Below are 24,731 nucleotides of genomic sequence, written 5' to 3' on the forward strand. Positions count from 1 at the left end.
ATGCAGAGGGCACAGGTTCCATCCTTGGTCAGGGATCTAATACCTCACATGCCGGGTGGCATGGCCAAAACATTAAAATAAAGTGCCATCTCCTGACCACCACCAGCAGCAGCATCTGAAACTTGTGACAAATACAAATTCTTAGACCTCAGCCCAGACCTGCTAAATCAGAAACTCTGGGGCAAGAGGAGGTTCAGGGACCCAGGCCTGAAACAGGCCTCCAGGAGCTGCTGACGTAGGCCAACGTTTGGAACGTGTGCATTGAAAGAAGTGTGAGCGTGTGTGCATGGTACACGGGAGGGTACACGGGAGGGCACCCACATCCTGCCGCTGGCACAAGGAGGAGCTGGGAGGGCAGGTCATCGCTTCTGTGAGTTCCAGAGATGCTGCTGAGGGGAAAGTGAAGACCGCAGAAGGCCCTTGAGGCACTGATTGTAGCAGCAAAAGACTAGAAGCAACTCATGTGTCCCCCGATAGAGGACCGAGCACCTGCGTGACGGCGCATCCGTGCAATGCAACCTTACACAGTGTGAAAAAGAATATGAGGCTTGGGATGCTTTGATATGCAAAAAATCCAAGCTATATATATATATAGAAAGAAAGAAGGAAAAAGTGTAAGTTTTTATGTTACTTGGTGTATAAAAATAAGAGACCATTTGCCACAGCATACATGACAAATACTGTATGATTTCACTTCTATGTGGAATTAAAAAAAAAAAAACTATGGAGAACAGACAGGTGGTTGCCCTAGGTGTGGGGTGTGGGGTGGGCGAAATGGATGAAAGGGATCAAGAAGTACAAGCCTCCAGTTATATCATAAATAAGTCCTGAGAACGTTGATGTCCAGCATGGTGATGATAGTTAACACTACTATATTGTATATTTGAAAACTGTAAGAGTATCTCTTAAAGTTTCTCATCACAAGAAAAAAAAAGTGTGACCATGTGAGGTGAGGGATGTTAACTACATGCATTGCAACAATTTTACCACAAAATATACACGTATCAAATGATCATGTTGTACACCTAACACTAATACAAAGTTAAGTGTTGATTATGTCTCAGTGAAACTCGAAAAATAGGAGATATAAGAATGTATGTTTGTATTTACTTGTACCTACAAGATACTGTGAACAGATAGACCAAAAACCAAGAGAGATACCAGAGGGAAGGGGGGACTTCCCTGGTGGTCCAGTGGTTAAGACTCAGGCTTGCAAAGCGGGGCTCTGGGTTGAGCCCTGGTCAGGGAACTAAGATCCTACAAGCCCCACGGCCAGATGAAGAACAGAGAGACAGCAGTTTAACAGTGGTTGGGGGAACGGGATGAATGGAGGCACAGGTAGAAAGCCAACTTTTCATTGCATTTCCTTTTTCTTTTTAATTGTCAAATCCTGCAAATGTATTACCTACTTAGAAAAAGTGAAAATGAATTAAAATGGCCTTAGATGCAATTCAGAAGCAGAAGCACAAGAAGCTGCCTCCCAGCGAGCCAGAATAGTTGGCATTTGACCCAAGGGCAAGTCCACGCTCTCTCTACAGGATGGGCCGGCGGGGTCCAAGGGAGCCAGGCTCAGCCCACACCCACCGCCTCTCCCCTCCAGCTGCAACCTCCCCAAATGGCCGAGGAGCTTTGGGTGAGTTTAGACTTATTAGTAAGCCCCAGGACCAGCAGTTTGCAGCCTTGGTTTCACATTAAAATCATCTGGGAGGCTTTTAAAAACTATAATGTCCAGGTTGCATTCTGCCCAGATCGGCACCTCTGAGATGGGGCCTGGATGTTGGATTTTTAAATATTTTATTTATTTTAAAGTCTTCATTGAATTTTTACAATATTGCTTCTGTTTTGTGTTTTTTGGGGTTTTGGCCATGAGGCATGTTAAGATCTTAGCTCCCCGAGCAGGGAGCAAACCCACACCCCCTACAATGGAAGGCAAACTCTTCACCACTGAACCTCTGGGAAAGTCCCGTGGATGTTGCTATTTTGCAAGCTCCTCATTCACATTCCCAACCTCCTGTCTTGGACCTTCAGGGTTGGTTCATTGATCCAGAAAGCCGGGGTAAGGAAGAGAGGATTTCCAGTAGCTTTAAAGAGGAAATACCACAGCCCATCAAACTGGTCAAGATCAAGTCTGAATGCAAATAGTATTCATCTGACTTATTGAGGGTATGTGATCAACCTGTTTTCTCCTGCTCTGCAGCCCAATTCTTAAACGAAGCCCTGATATTACGAAATCGCCACTAACAAAGTCAGAGCAGCTTCTGAGGATAGATGACCACGATTTCAGCATGAGGCCTGGCTTTGGAGGTATGAGGCATGCACTCCTGGGACTTGTCTTCTTTGCAGGTCCTTCTGTCTGTCTGTGGGCAGCATCAGACCAGGGAACCATTCAACATTGCTCCCTACCCCAATCAGGTCTGCCTAGGTTGTGAACAAGCCCTGGGCCCTCAGCATCATCTGAGCACCTGCCCTGGCCAGCCTGCCTTGGGCTCTGCTGAACGCATCCTTAGGAGGCAGCTGCTGGTTGGTGGCCGGGCCAGCCGAGCTGTCCTCAGGCCACAGCTCCCAGCAAGGATGTCTCAGTATTAGGGAGGCTAGTAGCTGGCAGTGGGGACAGTTGTGGTCCAAAGTCGCCTCCTGAAAATGCTCTGAAATAGTGATCTTTTTTTTAATTGGGTTTTTAAAATTTATTTCTTGATTTGTGGGAGCAGTTTTTGAAATTTTCTTAAATGATGCTCACTTTCATAGCTCCTAGAAATGCATAATTTTTAAAATAAAATGTAAAAGTTCTGTCTGCAATATATGTTTTAAAATGCACAATAATCATACCCCTAAAATCACAACTGCATTATCAATTTAATGTGAAATACCAATCTTGGACTAAATTTGTTCTTATCCTGGAGTTGGCAGACAGAACTCTGGGCCCGTGTCCTAGGGTAGAGTGTGATCTGCTGAGTTTAATTAAATGAAAATTGTTTAGAAAATAATGATTTAGTGCCAGAGCCCTTTGAAGCTTAGCCTGCAGCTGCCAGGTTTCAGGTTTCTTAGAGTCAAATAGGGTTTTCATTCTGATGAGTTTTGTGTTTTTTTCCCCCTGGGAAAAAAATATTTATTTCAGAAATCATTCTCATGCCTTTTATTTCTTCCAGTCACTTTTGCCTAAAGGATAAACAGGTTCCAGAAGGCAGTCTTTATTCAGTCCTTAATCTGCCGCTGTTGGGCCCAAAGTCACCTTTTCACTCTGTGATGATGTTCCATGATGATATTCTCTGCTGATGTTCCATGCCTGTCCTATACACCCGAAAGCAGGGAGGAAAAGAGGTGGCAATCGACTTCCCTGATAATTCTTTCTTTTTATACATATTAAGTTTTTATGGCCTAGAAATGCCCCCCAAATATAATGTTTTCACATCCACCCAGTGTATCACATCCCCGATGGAGGCGACTCCATCATCTAACAAAGATGCAGATCGGTACCTTGGCAAATGTTTTGAATATGACCTTGGTTCTAATTCACCAAGCAGGGCCTTTCTCCTGGCCAGAGACACTGGCTTCCAAGATGAAAGAGGGTGCAAAATCAGGAGGTAAATACAAAAATTAAAAAACGTGTGACTTCATGTTGAGGAGTAACTCTTCAGATGGGACCCAGCATTGACCCAAGTCTCATCGTTCCTTTAAATGATCATATGTAACCAAAGACAAATGCTTTGTATTAACTTCCTCGTTTCAGAATCACCTGACAGATTCAAAATGAAAAGAATTTTTTTTTTTTTGCCTTAGCTGGAATATCCCAGGAAGCGAGCCCATGATGCCACACGTTAATCTCTGGTTTGACTTAGCCTGGCATGTGGGACACCAAACCTTCAAATCTGAACGTTCTAGGAGAAATACTCTTTATGCCTGTCTCATTCAAAGTCAGAGTTCAAGTAAAAAGAGTAAACCTCTTGCCACGCTCTGTCCCCAGGGCCGGCCATCCCCGTGGGCGTGGACGTGCAGGTGGAAAGCTTGGACAGCATCTCGGAGGTGGACATGGTAAGTGCTTCTCTGACCAGGGCTGCGGATGGGGGTTCCCTCAGGCCCTGCGCTGGTCCAGGAACTCCACACGCCAGAATTCCCCGGGCTCACCGCTCCCCAGCAGTGGGAATTCGCACAGTCATTTTACAGGCAGCTCAGGGAGGTTGAGACACCTGCTCAAAGCTGCCCAGCTGGTGTGAAGCAGCCGCACGACAGACGTGATCGTCCCCACCCCAGGGTCCAGCCCTCGCCCCGGGCCGTGTTCTCTGGGCAAATGCCGTCCTGCACAAACGGCGGGATCCGAGAGCCAGACACAAGCTACTCCTGTGGTCTCCGTGTCTGGCTGTGAAAAGGCAGAAAAAGCTCTGTTTTTCTTTTCCAAATGGGCTTAGATTGACAAATAGAACATTCTACAACTCCTTGACTGACAGGACCTTTTAGAAACTTGTCTTAGCTGCGGAGAGGCAGGCCTGAGACCAGCAGGCACGAGCAGTTTAGTGGCCAACCCGCTCCAGCATTCCCGCCTGGAAGGCTCCATGGACAGAGCAGCCTGGTGGGCTACAGCTGACGGGGCTGCAGAGTCAGACATGACCGAGCACGCACAGACACCAAGGAAACACGAAGAGTGGGGGCACCTGATGGCCCAGGGCTTAGGACTCCACACGTTAGCTACTGAGGGCCTGAGTTCAATTCCCGGTCAGGGAATGAAGATCCTGCAAGCCTATATGTGTGTGTGTGCGTGTGTGTGTGTGTGTGCGCGTGTGGCTGCGCGTGCGTGTGCATGCGTGCGCGTGTGTGTGCGTGTGTGTGCGCGTGCGTCTGCGTGTGTGCATGCATGTGCGTGCATGTGCGTGCGCGTGCGTGTGCCTGCTAGGTCGTTTCAGTCATTTCCAGCTCTGTGTGACCCCATGGACTGCAACCCACCAGGCTCCTCTGTCCATGGGATTCTCCAGCCAAGAATACTGGAGTGGGTTGCCTGCCCTCCTTCCGGGGATCTTCTTGACCCAGGAATCGAACCTGCATCTCCTGGGTTTACTTGTATTGGCAGGCAGGTTCTTTACCACTAGCACCACCTGGGAAACCACCATATATATATATATATATATATATATATATATATATGGTGGTGTCCAAAAAAAAATTATCTTTGTCTATATAAGAAGAGGGTGGAGAGGTGAGACAGAGAAAAGGAAGGAAGCAAAAACGATCGTGTCATCAAATCAGGTCTATGTGAGAATCAGTCCCTCTGGGCTTCTCGGGGAGTCAGCAAAGAGCTCACCTCGGGGTTGTTCCAACTCTGGGGCAGAGAGCTGGGTTACCCACCCCCTTTCCCATCCCTAGCCCCTGTCCCTGGCCAAGGGCTGGGTTACCCGCTCCCTTACCCATCCCCAGCCCCCCTCCCTGGCTGAGGGCTGGGTTACCCACCCCCTTTCCCATCCCTATCCCCCTCCCTGGCTGAGGGCTGGGTTACCCACCCCCTTACCCATCCCCAGCCCCGCTCCCTGGCCGAGGCCACCCCCTTTCCCATCCCTAGCCCCTGTCCCTGGCCAAGGGCTGGGTTACCCACCCCCTTTCCCATCCCCAGCCCCCCTCCCTGGCCAAGGGCTGGGTTACCCACCCCCCTTACCCACCCCTATCCCCCCTCCCTGGCTGAGGGCTGGGTTACCCACCCCCTTACCCATCCCCAGCCCCACTCTGGGTCCGGAGAGCTGGGTTACCCGCTCCCTTACCCATCCCCAGCCCCGCTCCCTGGCCGAGGGCTGCTTCCGGCAGGAACTCTCGGGCTGGCAGGTGGCCCTGTGTGTGGGCAGGCTGCCCTCAGGCTGGGGTCCCAGCACTGGCGGGAGCAGCCTTCTGCAAGCGTCCAGGGGTGGGGTGGGGTGGGAATCAGGCACCCCTGTAGGGCCTCCTGCTGAGTCCCGCATGCAGGGTTCCATCCCTCCCGAGGCAGCAGAGACTAGGAGCCAGGCCTCCCTGGGCTCAGCTCACCCCCAGCCTGGGGGTGGGGGTGCAGGACGCCCTGCGGTCCCCCGGCCGGTCACCGTGGGCTCCCCCCTGCCCCTGGTCCCAGGACTTCACGATGACGCTCTACCTGCGGCATTACTGGAAGGACGAGCGGCTATCCTTCCCGAGCACCAACAACCTCAGCATGACCTTCGACGGCCGGCTGGTGAAGAAGATCTGGGTCCCCGACATGTTCTTCGTGCACTCCAAGCGCTCCTTCATCCACGACACCACCACAGACAACGTGATGCTTCGGGTCCAGCCCGACGGCAAAGTGCTCTACAGCCTCAGGTGAGCCTCCCCGGCCTCCTGCCGGGCCTCGTCCCCTGTCCCCCTAACCCCGAAGCTGGGAAGAAGCGCAACTCGATGGTCAACAAGAGTCACCGCCCCACCACAGCGCTTTGGCTTTGGGCTTGAGCAGTGAACTTCTGACTTTCCGGGGGCTCTGACTTTCCAACATCAGGAAAACCTACCTCTACACGTGAGTAAACCTTTTAAAGGATTATTTCCCCTTGAAAGTACATTTGGGGAAATTTCTCATACGGATGCTTATGATTTAGGCCCTGTTCAAGTTCAATTTCAAATGTTTAATGAAGGTTTTGTTTCTCTAGTAGGAGTCAGAAAAGTAGATAATGTAATTCTTCTCAAAGACCTGCCTCGTTTGACCTCTCTGATTCCCATTTTGGAATTTTGCTTTTAAAAAAAAAAATCGTTTACCTCACCTGGTCAGCTTAGGCATTTTTTTTTAATCCCTTCTCACCAGAGTGTCATCCTTGAGAAACTATGGGGACCCCAGGCCACTTGAGGATTTTAAATGGTATTTTGAGCATCATTTTGAAAACATAAAGAATAAAATCACGAGCTCAGATGACTCAGAAATATTTTTCTTCTTCTTTTTCTTCCTTTCTTCCTTCCTTGCTTTCATTCATTCATTCTTTCTGTACAGTTGGTTTACAATATTACATTAACTTCAGGTGTACGCCATAGTGATTCAGTGTGTGTATAGACTATACTCCATTTACAGTTATTATAGAATACTGGCTGTGTGCCCTGTGCTGAAGAGTAGCCTTAGGAATGTTTAACTCCTCATTAAGCGCTGACCTGGATAACCTTCCCTTAGCACAGACGTCGCAGGGGGCTTTCCCTGTGGGCCCCCTTGAGGAAACCTCGGTGCCCACCTCCCCCCGGAGCACGTGTAGAAGGAGCCGCAGGCCTTCACGGAGCAGCGCCTCAGCTCCTGGCTGAGATCTACTCCTCCCGTGCTGTGCTGAGAGTGTGCTTCAGTTTTACAGGCTTTATTTTGGTAAAGCTGAACCCACACACCAGTGTCTAAGTAGGGAGTGCCTGCACTGATGCAGTGCATCTTTAGAGTCAGAGATGGCAATGTTTAAGCTGAATCTCTGCCCCTAGAGAATATTTATAGTAATCTTTCATTGCTGCCTCCTGGCTTAGAATCTAAGCAGTTAGGTACCAGACTCAGAGTTTTACTTCTGTTTTTAACAGAACTTTAATTTTTAATAATGATTATGTTTGGGACTTCCTTGGTGGTCCAATGATTAAGACTCTGAGCTTCCAATGCAAGGGGGGATCTATCCCTGATCAGGGAACTAAGATCCCACATGCTGAGCAGCAAAGCCAAAAAAAAAAAAATTATGTTTAACAAGCGGCTTGTAAACTTCTGATAGTCTAGCAGTCAGGTCTCATGAACTGGTGGAGGTCCAGTCCGGCACTATTGAGCGTGACATCAGAGGCAGAAGAGAGGAAAGAAGTGGAAAATCTCTGTTTATTCATCATTAAAGTTGTCAGTGAGACTCCAGGTGCCTAAAAACATATAATTTGATTTTTCATTGCAAATGAAATTATAGGTTTGTTTAAGAGAGAAGTAAATAGGTCGAAGTTAGTGAGGGCTATCACTTTGAGATTTATTTGGGGGAAAACACGGAGGAGCTGGGTACTGTCACCTCTGTCAACGGCAGGTCAACACTAAGTCAGTACTAATATGTTGCCCTCCGCCTCATCCATACTCACTGATCCATTCAATAGAACATGTTCATATTAAGTTCGGCCCCCAGAGCTGTGCAGATAAAAACCGTCAGGTCTTGTCTTAAGCTCTGGGCACATAAAGATGAATAATATAAAGTCAGTGAGCTTAGCATGATGCAGCCTAGTGGGGGAGACCTGCAGGAACCAAAGGATCGATGCAGAGACAGGTACGGATGCCAGGGAGGGGTGGGCGGGGAGCGGCAGGTAACAGGATGCTAAAGTTTCCTAGGCATCAAGAAACGATAGCAAGTGAAATTCACAAATGAGATGCTCCATCACACTAGGTAGATTGAGAAATCAATTCCACGGTTCCTGAATTCCCAGTCAGTTTCAAGATTTGAGAGTCAATGATTGTTGGGAGGAAGAGGTTGTTCTCGGGAGAGAGGTGTGGGCATGCCATTTGCTGGACTGCACGGGACACTTGTGCCTATGGTTGGGGGACGCTGCAGGCAGAGGCTGAGAGGAGAGCTGTCTAACCACCGAGGGCAGAGCTAGGAGGAGTTTTGGCCGTGATGGGGCCAGTCTGCACGCCCAGGCTTGTTGGGAATAGTTCAGCATGTGGGGCATGGAGAGTGGTGAGCCAAGAGATGGAGGGGAAGATGCTGCTGGAGGATGGAGGTGCCCCGCGGTGGGGATGAAGAACCTGGGGGAAAAGTCTCAGCTTCAACCACATAGTGGTCCCAGAGAGCTTGAAACCACTTCATCAGAGAACCATCCCCCTCTTATCTCCCTTCTACCCATGTAGGAGGTGATAGAGACAGGCAGACACTGACCACTCAAATGCCAACTCTGTGCCTTAGCTGGGAAGGGGGAGCAGAAGTCTCAATGTGAATGAAGTTTGAAGTGTCAATACCTTGGACCAAAATTCTTTGTTTCTGAACTGAGATATGTTTGGTTACTTCTGAGGGTTTTGAGCACCTGTTACATGAGAGGCATAAGCAGGAAAATCTCAGGACCGGCCAAGCGTCCAAGGGAAGATGCTTTAGATGAAATAATTTAAAAGGACTTGAGGGAAACAACAGTGAGCGTGGGTGAGATTACACCACATGTGCTGCTTGTTCAACGCCTGGGCCACAAGTGGAGAAGCATCAAGTCAGGGTGCCAAGAACAAGTCTGATGAGGTCTGTGATTCTACAACGCCTGTTCCTGCATCGACTGACAACAAAGAGAACTATTTAGTACTTCTGTTCATAGCAAAACCTACCTGCATTTGACATTTGACGTCCCCAAAGTTTGACACAACTGCCTCCAAGCTTAGCTCCCAGTTTCTTTCTTGCTGGTGACGCCATCACGTGTGGTTGTGCTGGGATGCGCCCATAGAAATGCGAGCCCACCCATTAGGTGTCCAGGTCAGAGGCTGGCCTGACCACCCCCAGAAAACATCGTGTGTATCAGTATTCCCGGGAGAGACAAGATGATCCAGCCGCTAACAATACAAGATCGCTCCCAGACCACAACACTCAAATGGAATGAGGAAAATAAGGCAAATATCTGGATAACTGAGTTTCAAAAAAGCTCTTTGCCTTGAAATTTCCATTTAAAAGTGATTTTTCTTTTTGGCCATGAATTATCCAGATAATTTTCATAACTTATACATAGCCAATTATCTGTGGCTGAAGGAAAAATAGGATGTTCACTAGCTAATGACTGGTAATCATACCCTGCCATGGAATTCCACACTGGGTGGGAGATCTTTCTTTATGACTAACAATCTGTATTTGCTTATTCTTTGATGCAAAAGCCAATTTTCCTGTGTAAACTCTGAAGCAAAACCATTAGATGCCAGCAAGTGCTTGCATGTTGATGCATAAGATCTTCCAGTGTTTTTCCATTACTATGATCTCCATGGAATTATCCACTCAGAACACCTGCGCCCACTAGTAGATGTTATTATCAATATAGAAATATCAAGATTGTAAAAAAAATAAAGTGCCTGATTTGGCAACTGGCATAAATACTTCATGAATATTATTGTAAAAACTTTGTACACAAGTACTGAATGTCAGTAAAATCAAGAAAAGAAGAATTTGAATGAATCTGAAACAGGAGAGCAATATACTCCTATGGTTTCTTTTAAGAAACCATATGAGTTGTGATTTCACATTGTTTTATTTTTTATTTTTAATTTCAGAAGTGGCTCTTTTAAAAAACTGTTTATTGAATTTGTTATACTACTGCTTCTGTTTTATGTTTTGATTTTCTGGCCACAAGGCATGTGGGGTCTTCGCTCCCTGACCAGGGGTTGAGCCTGTAGCCCCTCCACTGGAAGGCGAAATCTTAATCATTGGACCACAAAAGAAGTCCCCACATTGTTTTATCTATGGAGACCATTGCTTCTCTAAAATGCTTGCATGCAGTGGGGGTTAGCGGAGTCATTGTCGGCCCCATGGTGAGCCTGGGGTTAAACATAAACACCCAAGAGTACCCCAGAGTGGAAATCACACTAAGCTGCCTGGTTCTCTAGGCCCTGGCACACTGCTTGAGAACTATAAGAAGGCAGTTATATTGGGAGGAAGAAGAGGCCTTTTTTTTTTTGTTTTACCATTTTGCGCTTATATGTTGCAGCCTCTGCACATTGGGATTTTTTTAAATTTTTTTTTATTTTTTTTTTTCACGTTGGGATTTTGTCTGTTTGTTTCCAGGGTTACAGTGACTGCCATGTGCAACATGGACTTCAGCCGGTTCCCCCTGGACACACAAACGTGCTCGCTTGAAATTGAGAGCTGTGAGTAAGCTTGTGCCCAGACGGCCCCCGCAGACCTTAAGTTACCCTGGACACCTCTGACTCTCAGGAGTAGGAGCAGGACGTCTTCCTATTCGTGACTCTGCTTTTTTTTCTTAACATGAAATGTAATCTCTTAATAAATTTTAATTAATTTATTTTTAATTGGAGGATAATTGCTTTACAATATCGTGTTGGTTTCTGCCATGTATCAACATGAATTAGCTGTAGGTATATGTATGTTCCCACCCCCTCGAACCTCCTTCCCACCTCCCAACCCATCCCACCACCCCTCTAGGTTATCACAGGTGACTATGCTTTTGAGAAGACTTTTCAGATAGAAGCAACGTCTCGGGGAAGTTTGAAAATCAGGAACAAATTTGGCACTAAGACCTTCTATTCCCATAACTGACCCTTTTAATACTCATGGCAGTGGTTATAAACTTGGTCCTGTGGAAACTGAAGCTTTCCCGGTTCCCCGAGGGCTCAGCAAACGTGGGTCTCCTTCCAAGCCCCTAGCTTGGCGCTCATCACAGTCCACCAGGGAGCTCCTGGTGGATCTCTTTTATTGCTCTTCTGAGTAAGATTTCCCCTGAAGAAAGAATTTCCTGGCAAAAACAAGTTGGGTGGCAGCTGCCCCAGGGGACAGCCACTGTGAATGCAGGTGGTGGCTGAGACACTCAGGCATAACCTAGGGGCCTCGGGAAACTTACACACATGCAGAAACCCTGGAAAATTAGATAGCCGTAGGAGGACCAAGGCTGCGGCCGCGTCCAGGACTGGCATCCCTAGCTGTCTACCCACCTGCCCCGTGCTCCAGTCTCTGCCAAAATGCTTTCTCTGACCATCACAGTCTGGACCCCCCCTACCGTGACTCCTACACCCATCTCGAACCAGCGCACACCCCTGACACGCCCCAGCCCATGTCAGAGTCCCAGCGAGGACCTTCGTTGGCCCGGGGCATCCTGGTGAGCCCACCAGGGCTGTGGTGGTGGATCAGGAGTCCCCTGGCTCCCATCACCCAGGGCCGCGGGGCGCAGGGACATGGACTCCACACACAGGATGGACAGCTCTGTGGGCCGCTCCACGTGGGGTCAGGGAGAATAAATCCCGGGACCAAGGGAGTGACTGCCTCGTGCACCGTGGCTTTCCGCCTGCTCTGCCCTTTAATCCTCCCAAGCTCCCTGTGAGAAGGCTACTGCTATCTCCTTTATGGAGCTTCACAGCGAAGGGCTAATCGTTGGCTCCAGAATCTGGCTTTCCCCACGACACCCAGGCAGTGGTACCTGTCAGGCTTCTGCCAGAGAAGCAGAACCATCGGACAGGGGTCCCCAACCTCCAGGATCTAATGCCTAATGATCTGAGGTGGAGCCGATGGAATAATAATAGAGATAAAGTGCACCATAAGTGTAATGTGCTTAAAGCTATGCCCCCTACCCTGGTCCGTGGAGAAAATTGTAGTTCCTGGTCTACAAAAATAGCAATTTCATCTGCTTTTAGGCTGACTTGAACGGTGAACACTTTTGCAGTCAGGATGAGTATTTAGGCCAAGTATTTGCCCTGATGATTCTGGAAGACTGAGAAGAATTAGATTTGTCTTTTTGGATTTTGTTTTGCTTTGTTAGACTGCAGTTTATTTATTCAGCTGATCTTATTACAACCCCTAAAGGGCCTCACAGACAGGCTCATCTTTCCTGGCATCTGATGCCATCTTGTTTTTTCAGATGCCTACACGGAAGATGACCTCATGCTCTATTGGAAGAAAGGCAATGACTCCTTAAAGACAGATGAGCGGATCTCCCTCTCCCAGTTCCTCATCCAGGAATTCCACACCACCACGAAGCTGGCCTTCTATAGCAGCACAGGTGAGGGCCGGGCTAAGAGAGGGGGCTGCTTGGATCTCAGGAGGCGTGTGGGTTGGCTATCAAGTGAGCAGAGCCAGCGCCTCTAGGATGTGAAACCAAAGATGAGATTTCCAGATCGGGTCTAGAGGGTGGTGAGCTTGGGGTGAGGGAGGTTTTTGATACCACAGAACATCACAAGTGATAACCTAGAAAGTCTTAATAAAAACTCCCACATACGCCCTCTGTGTAAGTCTGTTTGAGACCATTGCATTGACGGTTTAACAGCAGAAATTTCACCCTGATGTGACTCCCAGAGACCCCTGTCCTATGGACAAAAGATAGTCCCATTTCAGGTTTATTATTTTCCGTTCAGTTCTCTTGACTTCAGCCCCTTCGGGTGCTTCTGTCTTAAGCAATCCCCTGCTGCCGTACTGTTTGTGCAGCTCCTCTTGTGACCCTCCTGTGAGCCACAGGGCAGGTTACAGCTGAGCTTCACTCGCTCCAGCCCTTGCCTCCTTCTCAACTAATTGCCTTTCAAGATGACTTTGCTCTTATCTTTCTGCAATTGCTGTTGCTAAAACACTGCGTGTTTGACTACGCTTGTTGATCTGTAACAGAAGGCATTGCTCATTTCCAACATATGGTGATATCACATCTCTTATCTTTTACACACCTCACCCACCAGTCCTGGTCCTTTGGGGAACCCTCGTTCCTTTGACTCTTAGCATTTTGACGTTCCCTCTTCTCTGAGTGTTCTTGGGCTGCTATAAAAACTACCATAACTCTGTGTGTGTCTGTGTGCGCGCTCAGTCGTGTCCGAGTCTTTGCAACCCCATAGACTAGCCTGCCAGGCTCCTCTGTCCATGGGATCAAGAATACTGGAGTGGATTGCCATTTCCTTCTCCAAGGGATTTTACCAATGCAGGGAGCGAACCAGCGTCTTCTGCATCTCCTGCATTGGCAGGCAGATTCTTTACCACCAGCCACAGACTGGGTGGCTTCTAAGCAACAGGAACTTGTTTTGCACAGTTCTGGAGGCTGGGAAGTCAAATCAAGGAAACTTACCCTCCTTACAACCCCCACAGAGCCTCACAGACAGGCTCATCTTTCCTGGAGTCTGAAATATTTAGTGTCTGGTGAGAGCCCGCTTCCTTAGGACTCACTGTGTCCTCACAAGAAAGAAGGCGCAAGAGAGCGCTCTGAGGCCTATTGTATGAGGGCACCAATCCCATTCACAATGAAACCACCTTCCAAAGGCCCCACCTCCAATACCATCACTTAGAGGATTAGGTTTCAACACATGAATTTGAGAAGGACGTATTCAATCTCTAGCACCTCCACAATCACTTTCTGGAGCTGTTATAAATATAGCCGTGGCACTAAAATTGTCCTGGGATGCCAGTTTTCCAGTTAACGTTGCCAAGTCCCCATTTTACTCTCAGTTCTTGTCAAGTTTATCCTGCCTTTTCCTCTCTTCCACCATTCTCTGTTCCCTTCAATTCCTCCACACAAGCTTTCCTTGTAAAGAACAGCAGGGTGAAGCTAAAGCAGAGCCTAGATGCACTGTAGTAGTGAGCTTGGTATTTTTACTTTAAACATATCCCCCCCCCCCCCATAAAGAAATCCAGAGGGAATTGTTAAATACACACATCTCAAGCTTTAACATATGTAGGAATTGTGTGGAGAGGAGTGTTAAAAGAAGTTTCTTTTTTTTTTTTTTTTGACCACAGTGCGGGGCTTATGGGATCATACTTCCCCAACCAGGGGTTGAACCTGGGCCACCACAGTGAAAGCACCAAGTTCTAATCACTGGACGACCAGGAAATTCCCGAAAGGAAGTTATGATTCAGTAGATCCAGGGCAGGGTCCGAGAGTCTGCATTTCTAACAAGCACCCAGGTGATGGTGATGCTGCTGGGCCCTGAGCCAAACTTGAGGAACGAGCGTCTTACACGGCCTTCCCGAGGGGCCCCCTTTGTGTACAGGATGGGGGCCAAAGTTTCCCTGAAATGTACTAACCCTTAGGATGTGGGTTATCACATAATCATTCTGTTCCGTGGTTTTTCTGTCTTCCACTTTATAAAGGTAGGGTAAGTTTCCAGGCAAGCGTCTAAGGCATTTATGATTCTCTGAATAAAATCTGTCCTATGGGGAAGCTGAGCGGCTATGGAGTGTATTCTTTCTTCTTCCTGGGTCCCGCAGGCTGGTACAACCGTCTGTACATCAACTTCACGCTGCGCCGCCACATCTTCTTCTTCTTGCTCCAAACCTACTTTCCCGCCACGCTGATGGTCATGCTGTCCTGGGTGTCCTTCTGGATCGACCGCAGAGCCGTGCCCGCCAGAGTCCCCCTGGGTAAGCAACATCTCCAGTGTAAGCTCCAGACATCTGAAAATATGAGGAATTCCTTCCCTTCTTTCCAAATGGGTCCTGAATCCCTGTGGGCATTATAACTCAGAAAAACATCAAGTTATTCACCCACAGGTATAACGCCACTATTAAGAGTCTATGTAGTGAAGTCATTTCTAGATCCCCCTGGGAGTCCACACAAACAGTTCATCTTTAATCTTATTAGAGTTGAGTTCTGGAGTTGGTTGTCCTGGACTGCAGTACTTTTCTCTGCTCATCTGGATAAGAAAGTCACATTCTGTAACAGGGGTTTTCAAAAGGTGGCCCAAGGGACCTTTGTGACAGATTCTCTGGGGGAAATTGTTTAAAATGAAAAATCCTGGGGCCTATCTACATGTATAGGATCAGAATCTCTGAGAGAGTTCCAGGAATTTGCATTTTGAACAAGCTCCCCCAGTAAACCTTTTTTTTTTCCCGATGTGGATCATTTTTAAAGTCTTTATTTGACTTGTTCTAACACTGCTTCTGTTTCATGTTTTGGTTTTTTGGCTGAGAGGCATGTGGGATCTTAGTTCCCTGACTAGAACTTGAACCTGCACCCCTTTGAAAGGTGAAGTCTCAACCACTGGACTTCCAGAGAAGTCCCTCCCCTAGTAATTCTTAGACACACTCAAGTCTGAGAATCCCTACTGTACTATCAATAGCTGTTTGCCATCCACTCTCTTCCCTGATTTAAATATTGCACCCATTCCACACACACCACCGTGGCTCAGAGGTCCAGGGACTTCAAGGGAGAGGATGACTCCCCAGATTTTAGTGAAACTGGATTGGTGCTGGCCCTTAAGATGACCCCAATCCGCTGTGATTTGGCGTGTGCCAAGCAAATGTTCTGAGCTTAATTTGAAATCTCAGGGACATTCCCACTGACAGATGCCCTGGCCTTTAACGGTTGTTCTGTAGCTTGAACAGTTACTGTGCTGAATAAATAAACATTCTAGTTTCAGAAATCTGTCTCCCATCAATGAGGTTAACATCATTCTTGGTAAAACTGATAGGGTCCTCAAGTCAACATTGCAGAATGGGCAGCCAGGTCCAGGACCCAGACAGGTCCTGACCGCTGATAACACAGGCCGAGAACTACAGTATTCTACACCAGCAGCAAGGACACAAAGATTAAAATGCAATTCGTATACTTTCCCCCTTCTTTTGGAGAGGGAGTTTCAAGAAACATACATACCTGCTTGTGTATACAATCTTCTTCTTGTTTTGCTTATAAATATTTATTTTATAAATAAAGTTAATTATTTTTTGACTATTCTGCAAGGCTTGCGAAATCTCAATTTCCCGACCAGGGACTGAATCCTAACCACTAGACCACCAGGGAACTCCCCTTCAATCTTTGTTTTAAACAGCTGAATGGAGAGAATTGTCGTACTGCTAAGCTGTCAGGGGCTCTCTGCAAAAAAATAAAGTGATAAAGGTGCCATGATGCAGACACAAGGAGGCGGAACTCCCTGGCGGTCCTGAGCTGAAGATGCCATACTTTGGCTGCGTTAAGACTCCATGCTTTCACTGCAGGGCTCACGGGTTCAATCCCTAGTCTGGGAACTAAGATATGCCACTGGGCAGGGCAGAAAAATAATAATAATAATAAAAGATTCAGGGATACAGCTGGGAGCAGAGGACTAGGAGAAACTTCATAAAAGCCACAACAGGAAAGGCTAGCAGCTGGAGGGGCAGGGAAGGAGATGCTCTAGGCAGAGGAGCAGCTGGGAGAGAGGAGAGAGGCGCGGAGCCGCCCAGTGGGCTCGGTGGGAGACGCCCCCTGCTCCTTTCTCTCCGGGCCTGCAGGGATCACCACGGTGCTGACCATGTCCACCATCATCACGGGCGTGAACGCCTCCATGCCCCGCGTGTCCTACATCAAGGCCGTGGACATCTACCTCTGGGTCAGCTTCGTCTTCGTGTTCCTCTCGGTGCTGGAGTACGCGGCCGTCAACTACCTGACCACGGTGCAGGAGCGCAGGGCGCGGAAGCCGCAGGAGAAGGTGACTCCCCGTGAGCAGGCGTGTCTGCAAGGCAGGACGGGTCGGCAGTGGGCCCGGGGCAGGATCGGGTCGGCAGTGGGCCTGGGGCAGGTCTGGCAGTGGGCCCGGGGCAGGTCCGGCAGTGGGCCCGGGGCAGGTCCGGCAGTGGGCCCGGGGCAGGATCGGGTCGGCAGTGGGCCCGGGGCAGGATCGGGTCGGCAGTGGGCCCGGGGCAGGTCTGGCAGTGGGCCCGGGGCAGGATCGGGTCGGCAGTGGGCCCGGGGCAGGATGGGTCTGGCAGTGGGCCTGGGGCAGGATCGGGTCGGCAGTGGGCCCGGGGCAGGATGGGTCTGGCAGTGGGCCCGGGGCAGGATCGGGTCGGCAGTGGGCCCGGGGCAGGATCGGATCGGCAGTGGGCCCGGGGCAGGATCGGGTCGGCAGTGGGCCCGGGGCAGGTCTGGCAGTGGGCCCGGGGCAGGATCGGGTCCGGCAGTGGGCCCGGGGCAGGATCGGGTCGGGCAGTGGGCCTGGGGCAGGATCGGGTCAGGCAGTGGGCCCGGGGCAGGTCTGGCAGTGGGCCCGGGGCAGGATCGGGTCCGGCAGTGGGCCCGGGGCAGGATCGGGTCGGCAGCGGGCCCGGGGCAGGATCGGGTCGGCAGCGGGCCCGGGGCAGGATCGGGTCCGGCAGTGGGCCCCGGGGCAGGATCGGGTCGGCAGTGGGCCCGGGGCAGGTCTGGCAGTGGGCCCGGGGCAGGATCGGGTCCGGCAGTGGGCCCGGGGCAGGTCTGGCAGTGGGCCCGGGGCAGGTCTGGCAGTGGGCCCGGGGCAGGATCGGGTCCGGCAGTGGGCCCCGGGGCAGGATCGGGTCGGCAGCGGGCCCGGGGCAGGATCGGGTCGGCAGCGGGCCCGGGGCAGGATCGGGTCGGCAGTGGGCCCTGGGGCAGGATCGGGTCCGGCAGTGGGCCCCGGGGCAGGATCGGGTCGGCAGTGGGCCCCGGGGCAGGATCGGGTCCGGCAGTGGGCCCGGGGCAGGTCTGGCAGTGGGCCCGGGGCAGGTCTGGCAGTGGGCCCGGGGCAGGATCGGGTCGGCAGCGGGCCCGGGGCAGGTCTGGCAGCGGGCCCGGGGCAGGTCTGGCAGCGGGCCCGGGGCAGGTCCCACCTCCTCTGTAAGGCGGGGTCACGGCCCTCCCTCCCCCACTCATTTCACCAGCTGGCCGTGAACAGCAAACCAAAGAATAAGTGAAAATGGTGGGAAACTTACTCTGAGCGACCTCTTTGACTCATTCAAACACTTATTTAGCACCTACTGTAAACTAGCTTCCTGGAAATGGCAACCCACTCTAGTATTCTTGCCTGGAAAAATCCTTGGACAGAGGACCCTGGTGGGCTGCTGTCCGTGGGATCTCAAAGAGTCAGCAGGACTGAATGACTGAGCACCCACACATAGAGGAACTGCTAAGTCAAGTTAACCAAGGTGAGGTCTTTTCAATCTTAGCGGTGTTCCTAGTTCAGTGATAAAGGTAAATGGCAATTCAACATGGCAGGACAAATGATTTATGAACATAGAGGAGTCATAAAAGAAGCTTCCAGAAATGTCTCTTTCCAAGACAATCTTTTTAATAGTTGCAAAATAAAGAATGTCTTGGATGTATTATAATACGATTTATTCCCCTATTGATGGGCAGTGTTTTTTTTCCCATTTTTGGCCACCTTAATAAATGCTGCAATAAACATTATATGTATGTATTATACATAGATAGGTGGATAGATATGTCTGTCTCTTGAAAGTTTATATATGTATATATAAGCTTCCAAGGAAGCACATCCTCCATTCTAGGCAAATTTCCTTCATATGTGAGGTCATACAACTCCCGTAACTTCCCAGATCACCTTCCCTCCCACCTGGTTTCCCCTTCATTCTCCTGTCTGCAGTCCAGTGATTATCTCCTCCAGAAAACTCAGGCTCTATAGAACCTATCCCCACACCTTTCAAGTTCCCACCCCATCTCTCTCTCTGTCTCTCTCCCTCCCCACCGCCCCCCCCCCACCCCACAATAACTGCAAACATTTCTATTAGGGGTCATATCAGAGAACATGGCGATTATCTGATCATAAACCTCCTTGTGGGGCTCGGATATGATTTGGTATTTCCTAACAGTTGATGGGTTACCTGCTCTTTCATTGATAAAATGTATCCAGTGCCACCATCATGATTTCCCCAACCCCTTAAAAGAAAAGACTTCCCTGTAGTTCAAATGATAAAAAATCTGCCTGCAACGCAGGAGACTAGGGCTTGATCCCTGGGTCAGAAACATCCCCTGGAGAAGGGAATGGCAACCCACTCCAGCATTCTTGCCTGGAGAATCCCATGGACAGAGGGGTTTGGTGAGCTACAGTCCAGGGGGTCACAAAGAGTCGGACATGACTGAGCAACTCACACACACCTTGAAAGAAAGCAGGAAAAGGCGATCCCCTCGTCTGTGCAACTTTGTGGGCTGAGCTCGCTTCCGGCGTGCATTTGTGTGTCCGCAGCTTCCCTGCGCCTGCGGGTTGCCTCAGCCACGCGCGGTCCTCCTGGACGGCAGCTACAGTGACGGGGAGGTGAACGACCTGGGCAGCTATACCCCGGAGAACGGAGACAAGCCAGACAGGATGATGGTGCAGCTGACGCTGGCCTCGGAGAGGAGCTCCCCGCGGAGGAAAAGCCAGAGGAGCAGCTACGTGAGCATGAGGATTGACACCCACGCCATCGATAAATATTCAAGGATCATTTTTCCAGCTGCATACATCTTATTCAATTTAATATACTGGTCGATTTTCTCATAAATGCCTGTAATTGTATACCTTTCACATTCTTCTGTATGCACTACAGAAAAAATTGAATGATGAGACATAATTTAAGGTTATGATGAAAAGAAAGTTCCCAGTACCCACCCTTCTCCAGCTTTCCAAAACTACACTGACAAGGCACTTACTGGTTTAATTTACACTTATTAACCACTTATTGTATACACAGCATTATACTCGGTACTGCGGGTACAGAGACACCCGTAGCAACCGATGATAGCTGTTACTGGGATCTCTTAGAAAAGCGCACTGCTTTGCTTTGCTAAGAGAAAAGCACCCTGGGGTGGGGTGGGGTGGGCACTCGGTATTTCAACCTCTTTTAGACTCTAGACGCTTATTCGTGTGAACCATATCCTTTGTGTGAGCGTGACTCTATTCTCTGGACCAGGTGCACCTGGGAAGCCCCTAAAGCTCTTCTGTTGTTCTTGTTTAGTCGGTAAGTCGTGTCCGACTCTTTGTGACCCCATGGCCTGTGTAGCCAGCAGGCTCCTCTGTCCGTGGGATTTCCCAGGCAAGAATACTGGAGAGAGTTGCTGTTTCCTTCTCCAGGGGATCTTCCTGACCCAGGGATCAAACCCACATCTCCTGTATTGGCAGGCGGATTCTTAACCGCTGAGCCGCTCATTTACATGCAGCTAAATCCCCACTTTGACCAAAACTCATGCTTCAGTCTGTAGCCTCCTACCTATTTTATATGCATCTCTTCATGTTGGTTTCATTACAAGGCAATAATAAAATTCCTACTTTATTTACATCTTGTGGTCCCTAAGGTTTCACCTCTTCACAAGAAAAGCTCTTTAGACTGGTACAATGGTTTCTGAGTTTGGTAGGTATTTCCCTGGTAGGGAAACTTTGAAGAAGAGAGTATTTGCAGGCATTTTGTCAGTTTTGTCATAGGGGTAACTAGCCTAGAAAATTTGTGTGTGAGTGTTCCCTGTTTAATAATCACTGCTTCATGAATCTCCACCTTGCAGCATGTCCAAGTTCAAAGTGAAGTTAGTAACGTGATATCTTCACTGATGAACCTGGGATTAGACTGACTTTTTTCTGCATAACCATGGCAAGGAAATATATAATTTGGGACTACCTATAACTTGCTAGGATGAGAAATACATGGTTACTGAATGTAAAAGAGGATGCCAAAATGAAAAAGAAATGGTTACACATCACTGGACATCTCCGTTTATACTCAGTGAATACCAGCATCTTCTGTGAACCAGAAAACAATGACCACTGATGTCAGGGCAGGGGATAAAGGAGAGGGTTCTAATTTGGTGTATTATTTAAACAACATATAGCTATTCATACTATATATCCACGGGATCAACTCCCATCAAACTTATGCATAAAGCATTTGTTTGAAATTCAAATAAACTCTATATACTATTATGTCATTTTTATTCCAAAGCTAATTTGACTGATCCCTATACTAAATAATATCATGTTATTTCTTCATGAGGGCCATACTTTGGTCCTTTAAAAAGAAACCAAATTTTCAGAAAGTCTAATTACAGGGCAATCTCCCATTTTCTTGAAATAAAAAAAAGTTGTTTTTTTTTTTTTAATAGCAAACTCTACTAGAAAAATGTAAAGGAATACAGATGAAATAGTGAAATGTCAACTTTTAATACTAATAATATTTTTAGAACATTACCTTTTTCATGCTTGTTTTATGAAAAAAATTCCAATCAAATTTCACACACATCTTTGCCACTTGCTTCTTCCTCAGAGCAGGACCACTTTGAACCGTCTAGGCGGGTTTCCAGGACACATAATCTGAACTTCCATCCAGTGTTTGGGGAGCTCTGCCATTTGAACCAGCATATAGGATGCTGTATTGTATTAGTCTGTTCAGGCTGCCAGAGCGGAGTCCCATAAGCTGGGCAGCTTAAACAATAGACATTTATTTTCTTTCAGTTCTGGAGGCTGGAAGTCCCAGGTCGAGGGGTTGGCCGGTTTGTTTTCTCCTGAGGTCTGTCTGCTTGGCTGGCAAACGGCCGCCTACTTGCTATCTTCACCTGGCCTCTTTCTCTGAGTACATGCATTCTTGGTGTCTCTTCATCTAGGTGACAGCAGTCATATTGGATTACAGCCCTGCCCTTGCGATCTCATTTAACTGAAGGCCCTATCTTCAAAGAAGTCACATTGTGGGGTGAGAATTTCAAAATACAAATTCTGGGAAGACACGATTTAGCCCATATGCCTATGGGAATTATTCAGCTTCATAACAGATCTGCCGTCATCTGAGGGCAGGAGGAGACGGGGGAGACAGGATGAGATGGTTGGATGGCATCGCCGACTCAGTGACTAGTCTGAGCAAACTCCAGGAGAGAGTGAAGGACAGGGAAGCCTGGCGTGCTGCGGTCCATGGGGTCACAAAGAGTCAGACACGACTGAGCAGCTGACCAACAACAGTGCATGTTACAGGTGTTTACTCTTGATCTTTACAGCACAGTCACACACAGTACTGTTTCTTAGAGTGATCTTTAAAAGGCTTGTTTACATTGATAGCTATGCTAGTGGCATGAAGAGTAAGTTATTGAATTCATGTTCAATGTCTTTGCTACCTTTTCTAGCAATTCTCAGGTGACCTCTACAAGCACGCAGCAGCATTGATTGAGGTGCCAGTACTTCTTCGCTCTCAAAGCGATGTCACTGAGACAGAACTCTGTAATTTGACTTCATAAAAACCTGAATACAAAGCAACTCTCTTTTCTGATAATTTTGGAGAAAACTACCCTTTATCTGTGGTCATCTATAGTACTTAATAAACTTGCTGGCTTGACTAGAGAGTAGAGAGATTTGGTTAATAATGTCTAATTAACAGGCAGGTGTGAGGACTTCCCCACTGGTCCAGTGGTTAAGACCGTTTCTCTGCAGGGGCGCGGGTTCAGTCCCCGGTGGGAGACCAAGATTCTGCATGCCATTCAGTACAGTTTAAAAAAAAAAAGGCCGGTATCACATAAATACTGAACAAATAAGCAAACTGTCACTCACAACACATAAGCATTAATATAAGGAAAAAAATTTTAATAGTCGCACTTTTCCATTTATTCATTTATAATAGTGGCACTTTTTGTATTTACTCATTCATTCAGCAAGTAATTCTAAGCACCTAGTATGTAGCATGCAATGTTCAAGAGCAGTGCTTCTCAAACCGTCTGTGGTGAAGGACCAGTTTGTTTAATTATTTTGTATTTCCAATTCACTGGAGAACTTCACAAACCTAGGTCCGAGCCTGCATTCCACCCTATAGGAATGTGGACTTGTGGGTCTGACCATGGAGCCCAAAACTGTGTGTGAATGTAAGTCATAATGATCACAATAAAACATGCAGAGAAAGAACATTTCATTCTGATTGTTATTTAAAAAATTGTGTTACAACTGAGTGTCTTTGTATGGGAAATCCCAGTATCTGCAGTGATAAGAAAGCTCATTATCCAACAAACACATTAATAATGCTAGAGTAAAACCATTTAGTTCACGTAAGTATTATCACCACTCTGAAGACAAATGGATGCTTTTTACTTTCATATTGTTTAATTTTTATCTACATAAAAATAATTTTATCTATGTATAATTGGGACAAATACTTGTAATTCCCAGAACAGTGCTGACATTACCTAGGAACACGTTAGGAAGGCAGAACACCCCACGCCCAACTCGAATCTGCATGTTAACAACTTCCCCAGGCGCTTCTTACATGCATTCAAGTGAGCAAAGCACCGAACTAGCTTTGCGTAACCATATACCTTTAGTATCATTCACAAAAAGCCATGTAAGAGCTGCATTTATACATGAAACAACTCAGTATTGCATGCTTACTCTATGTGGGAGGAATATTTCCTTTCTTTCTACCTTTTTTGTTTTGGAGGGGATGGTAATTTGTAAAGTTATAAAAAGCAGAAAAAAATCCAGTCATAATTCTATTAGCCATGGGCCACTAGTATTACTTCTCATCTTTTTTTCTACATAGTTTTATATAGTTGCCACCATATTTTATATACAAATTGATATAGGTTCTTTTCCATCACATAGTATGACCATTTTCCTACTAAAAACTCCATTTTGCAGCCATTAAAATCATTCCATACTATGAGTGTACATGGCAATCTTTTCCTTAACACTGGATAAAAAAATAATACTGTGATGAATACTCTTAGGGAAATATTCTTGTCACACTCTAGACTTAATTTCCTCATATTAACAATGAATGTATAGAATGGTTGCTGATTTGAGATCAGTATTCTTATTATATTGAGTAAATAGTGTGCAGTGTAATTCCAAGTTCTCAGCTTTTTAAAACTTTAAAAATCACAAATGAAATTAAACTCTACCTTGTTAATGTTAGTCACTCAAGTTACGTCTGACTCTGTGACTCTCTGTGACACCGTAGCCTGCCAGGGCCCTCTGTCCATGAAATTCTCCAGGCAAGAATACTGGAGTGGGGGTAGCCATTCCCTTCTCCTGGGGATCTTCCCTATTCGGGGATCAAACCCAGGCCTCTTGTATTGCAGGCAGATTCTTTACCATCTGAGCCAACCGGGGAAGCTCAGAACTATACCTTAGTGATTCAGTGGAACAGTAACCCACTCAAACTAGCTTAAGAACACAGGAATCACAGACATGAAGTAAATAAATGGTTGCCTGATGAGTACTGTAACGATTTCAGACAGCTTCTCTTTCTAGGCAGTTACCTTTCCTTTTCTTCAGTGTGATTTGCTTTATTCACTATAAAGACTGTCCTCTGCTCACACATGACATCCACCTCCAGATTCACTGACCTTAAAATCCCAGAGGCCATCGTCCTCTAAATGACCTCACCTCAACTCTTAATCCCCAGGAGAGCTAATTCAAGTGTCTCTCCACCCTTATCAAAAGTCCA

At 47.7% G+C, this 24,731-nt stretch overlaps 1 protein-coding gene across 1 annotated transcript in view; it reads left to right on the forward strand.

The window, feature by feature from the left end:
• Window positions 1-19,825, forward strand: part of GABRR1 (gamma-aminobutyric acid type A receptor subunit rho1) — a 32,023-nt gene extending 12,198 nt beyond the window's left edge. The window contains exons 2-9 of the mRNA XM_065911507.1: window positions 2,198-2,304; window positions 3,962-4,029; window positions 6,083-6,306; window positions 10,701-10,783; window positions 12,505-12,645; window positions 14,826-14,978; window positions 16,824-17,020; window positions 19,532-19,825. Coding sequence (XP_065767579.1) covers window positions 2,198-2,304; window positions 3,962-4,029; window positions 6,083-6,306; window positions 10,701-10,783; window positions 12,505-12,645; window positions 14,826-14,978; window positions 16,824-17,020; window positions 19,532-19,825 — 1,267 coding nt within the window. The remainder of the gene's footprint in view (window positions 1-2,197; window positions 2,305-3,961; window positions 4,030-6,082; window positions 6,307-10,700; window positions 10,784-12,504; window positions 12,646-14,825; window positions 14,979-16,823; window positions 17,021-19,531) is intronic.
• The last annotated feature ends 4,906 nt before the right edge of the window (window positions 19,826-24,731 follow it).

Source organism: Muntiacus reevesi, chromosome 19 (genome assembly GCF_963930625.1).
Source record: "Muntiacus reevesi chromosome 19, mMunRee1.1, whole genome shotgun sequence".
NCBI lineage: Eukaryota > Metazoa > Chordata > Mammalia > Artiodactyla > Cervidae > Muntiacus > Muntiacus reevesi.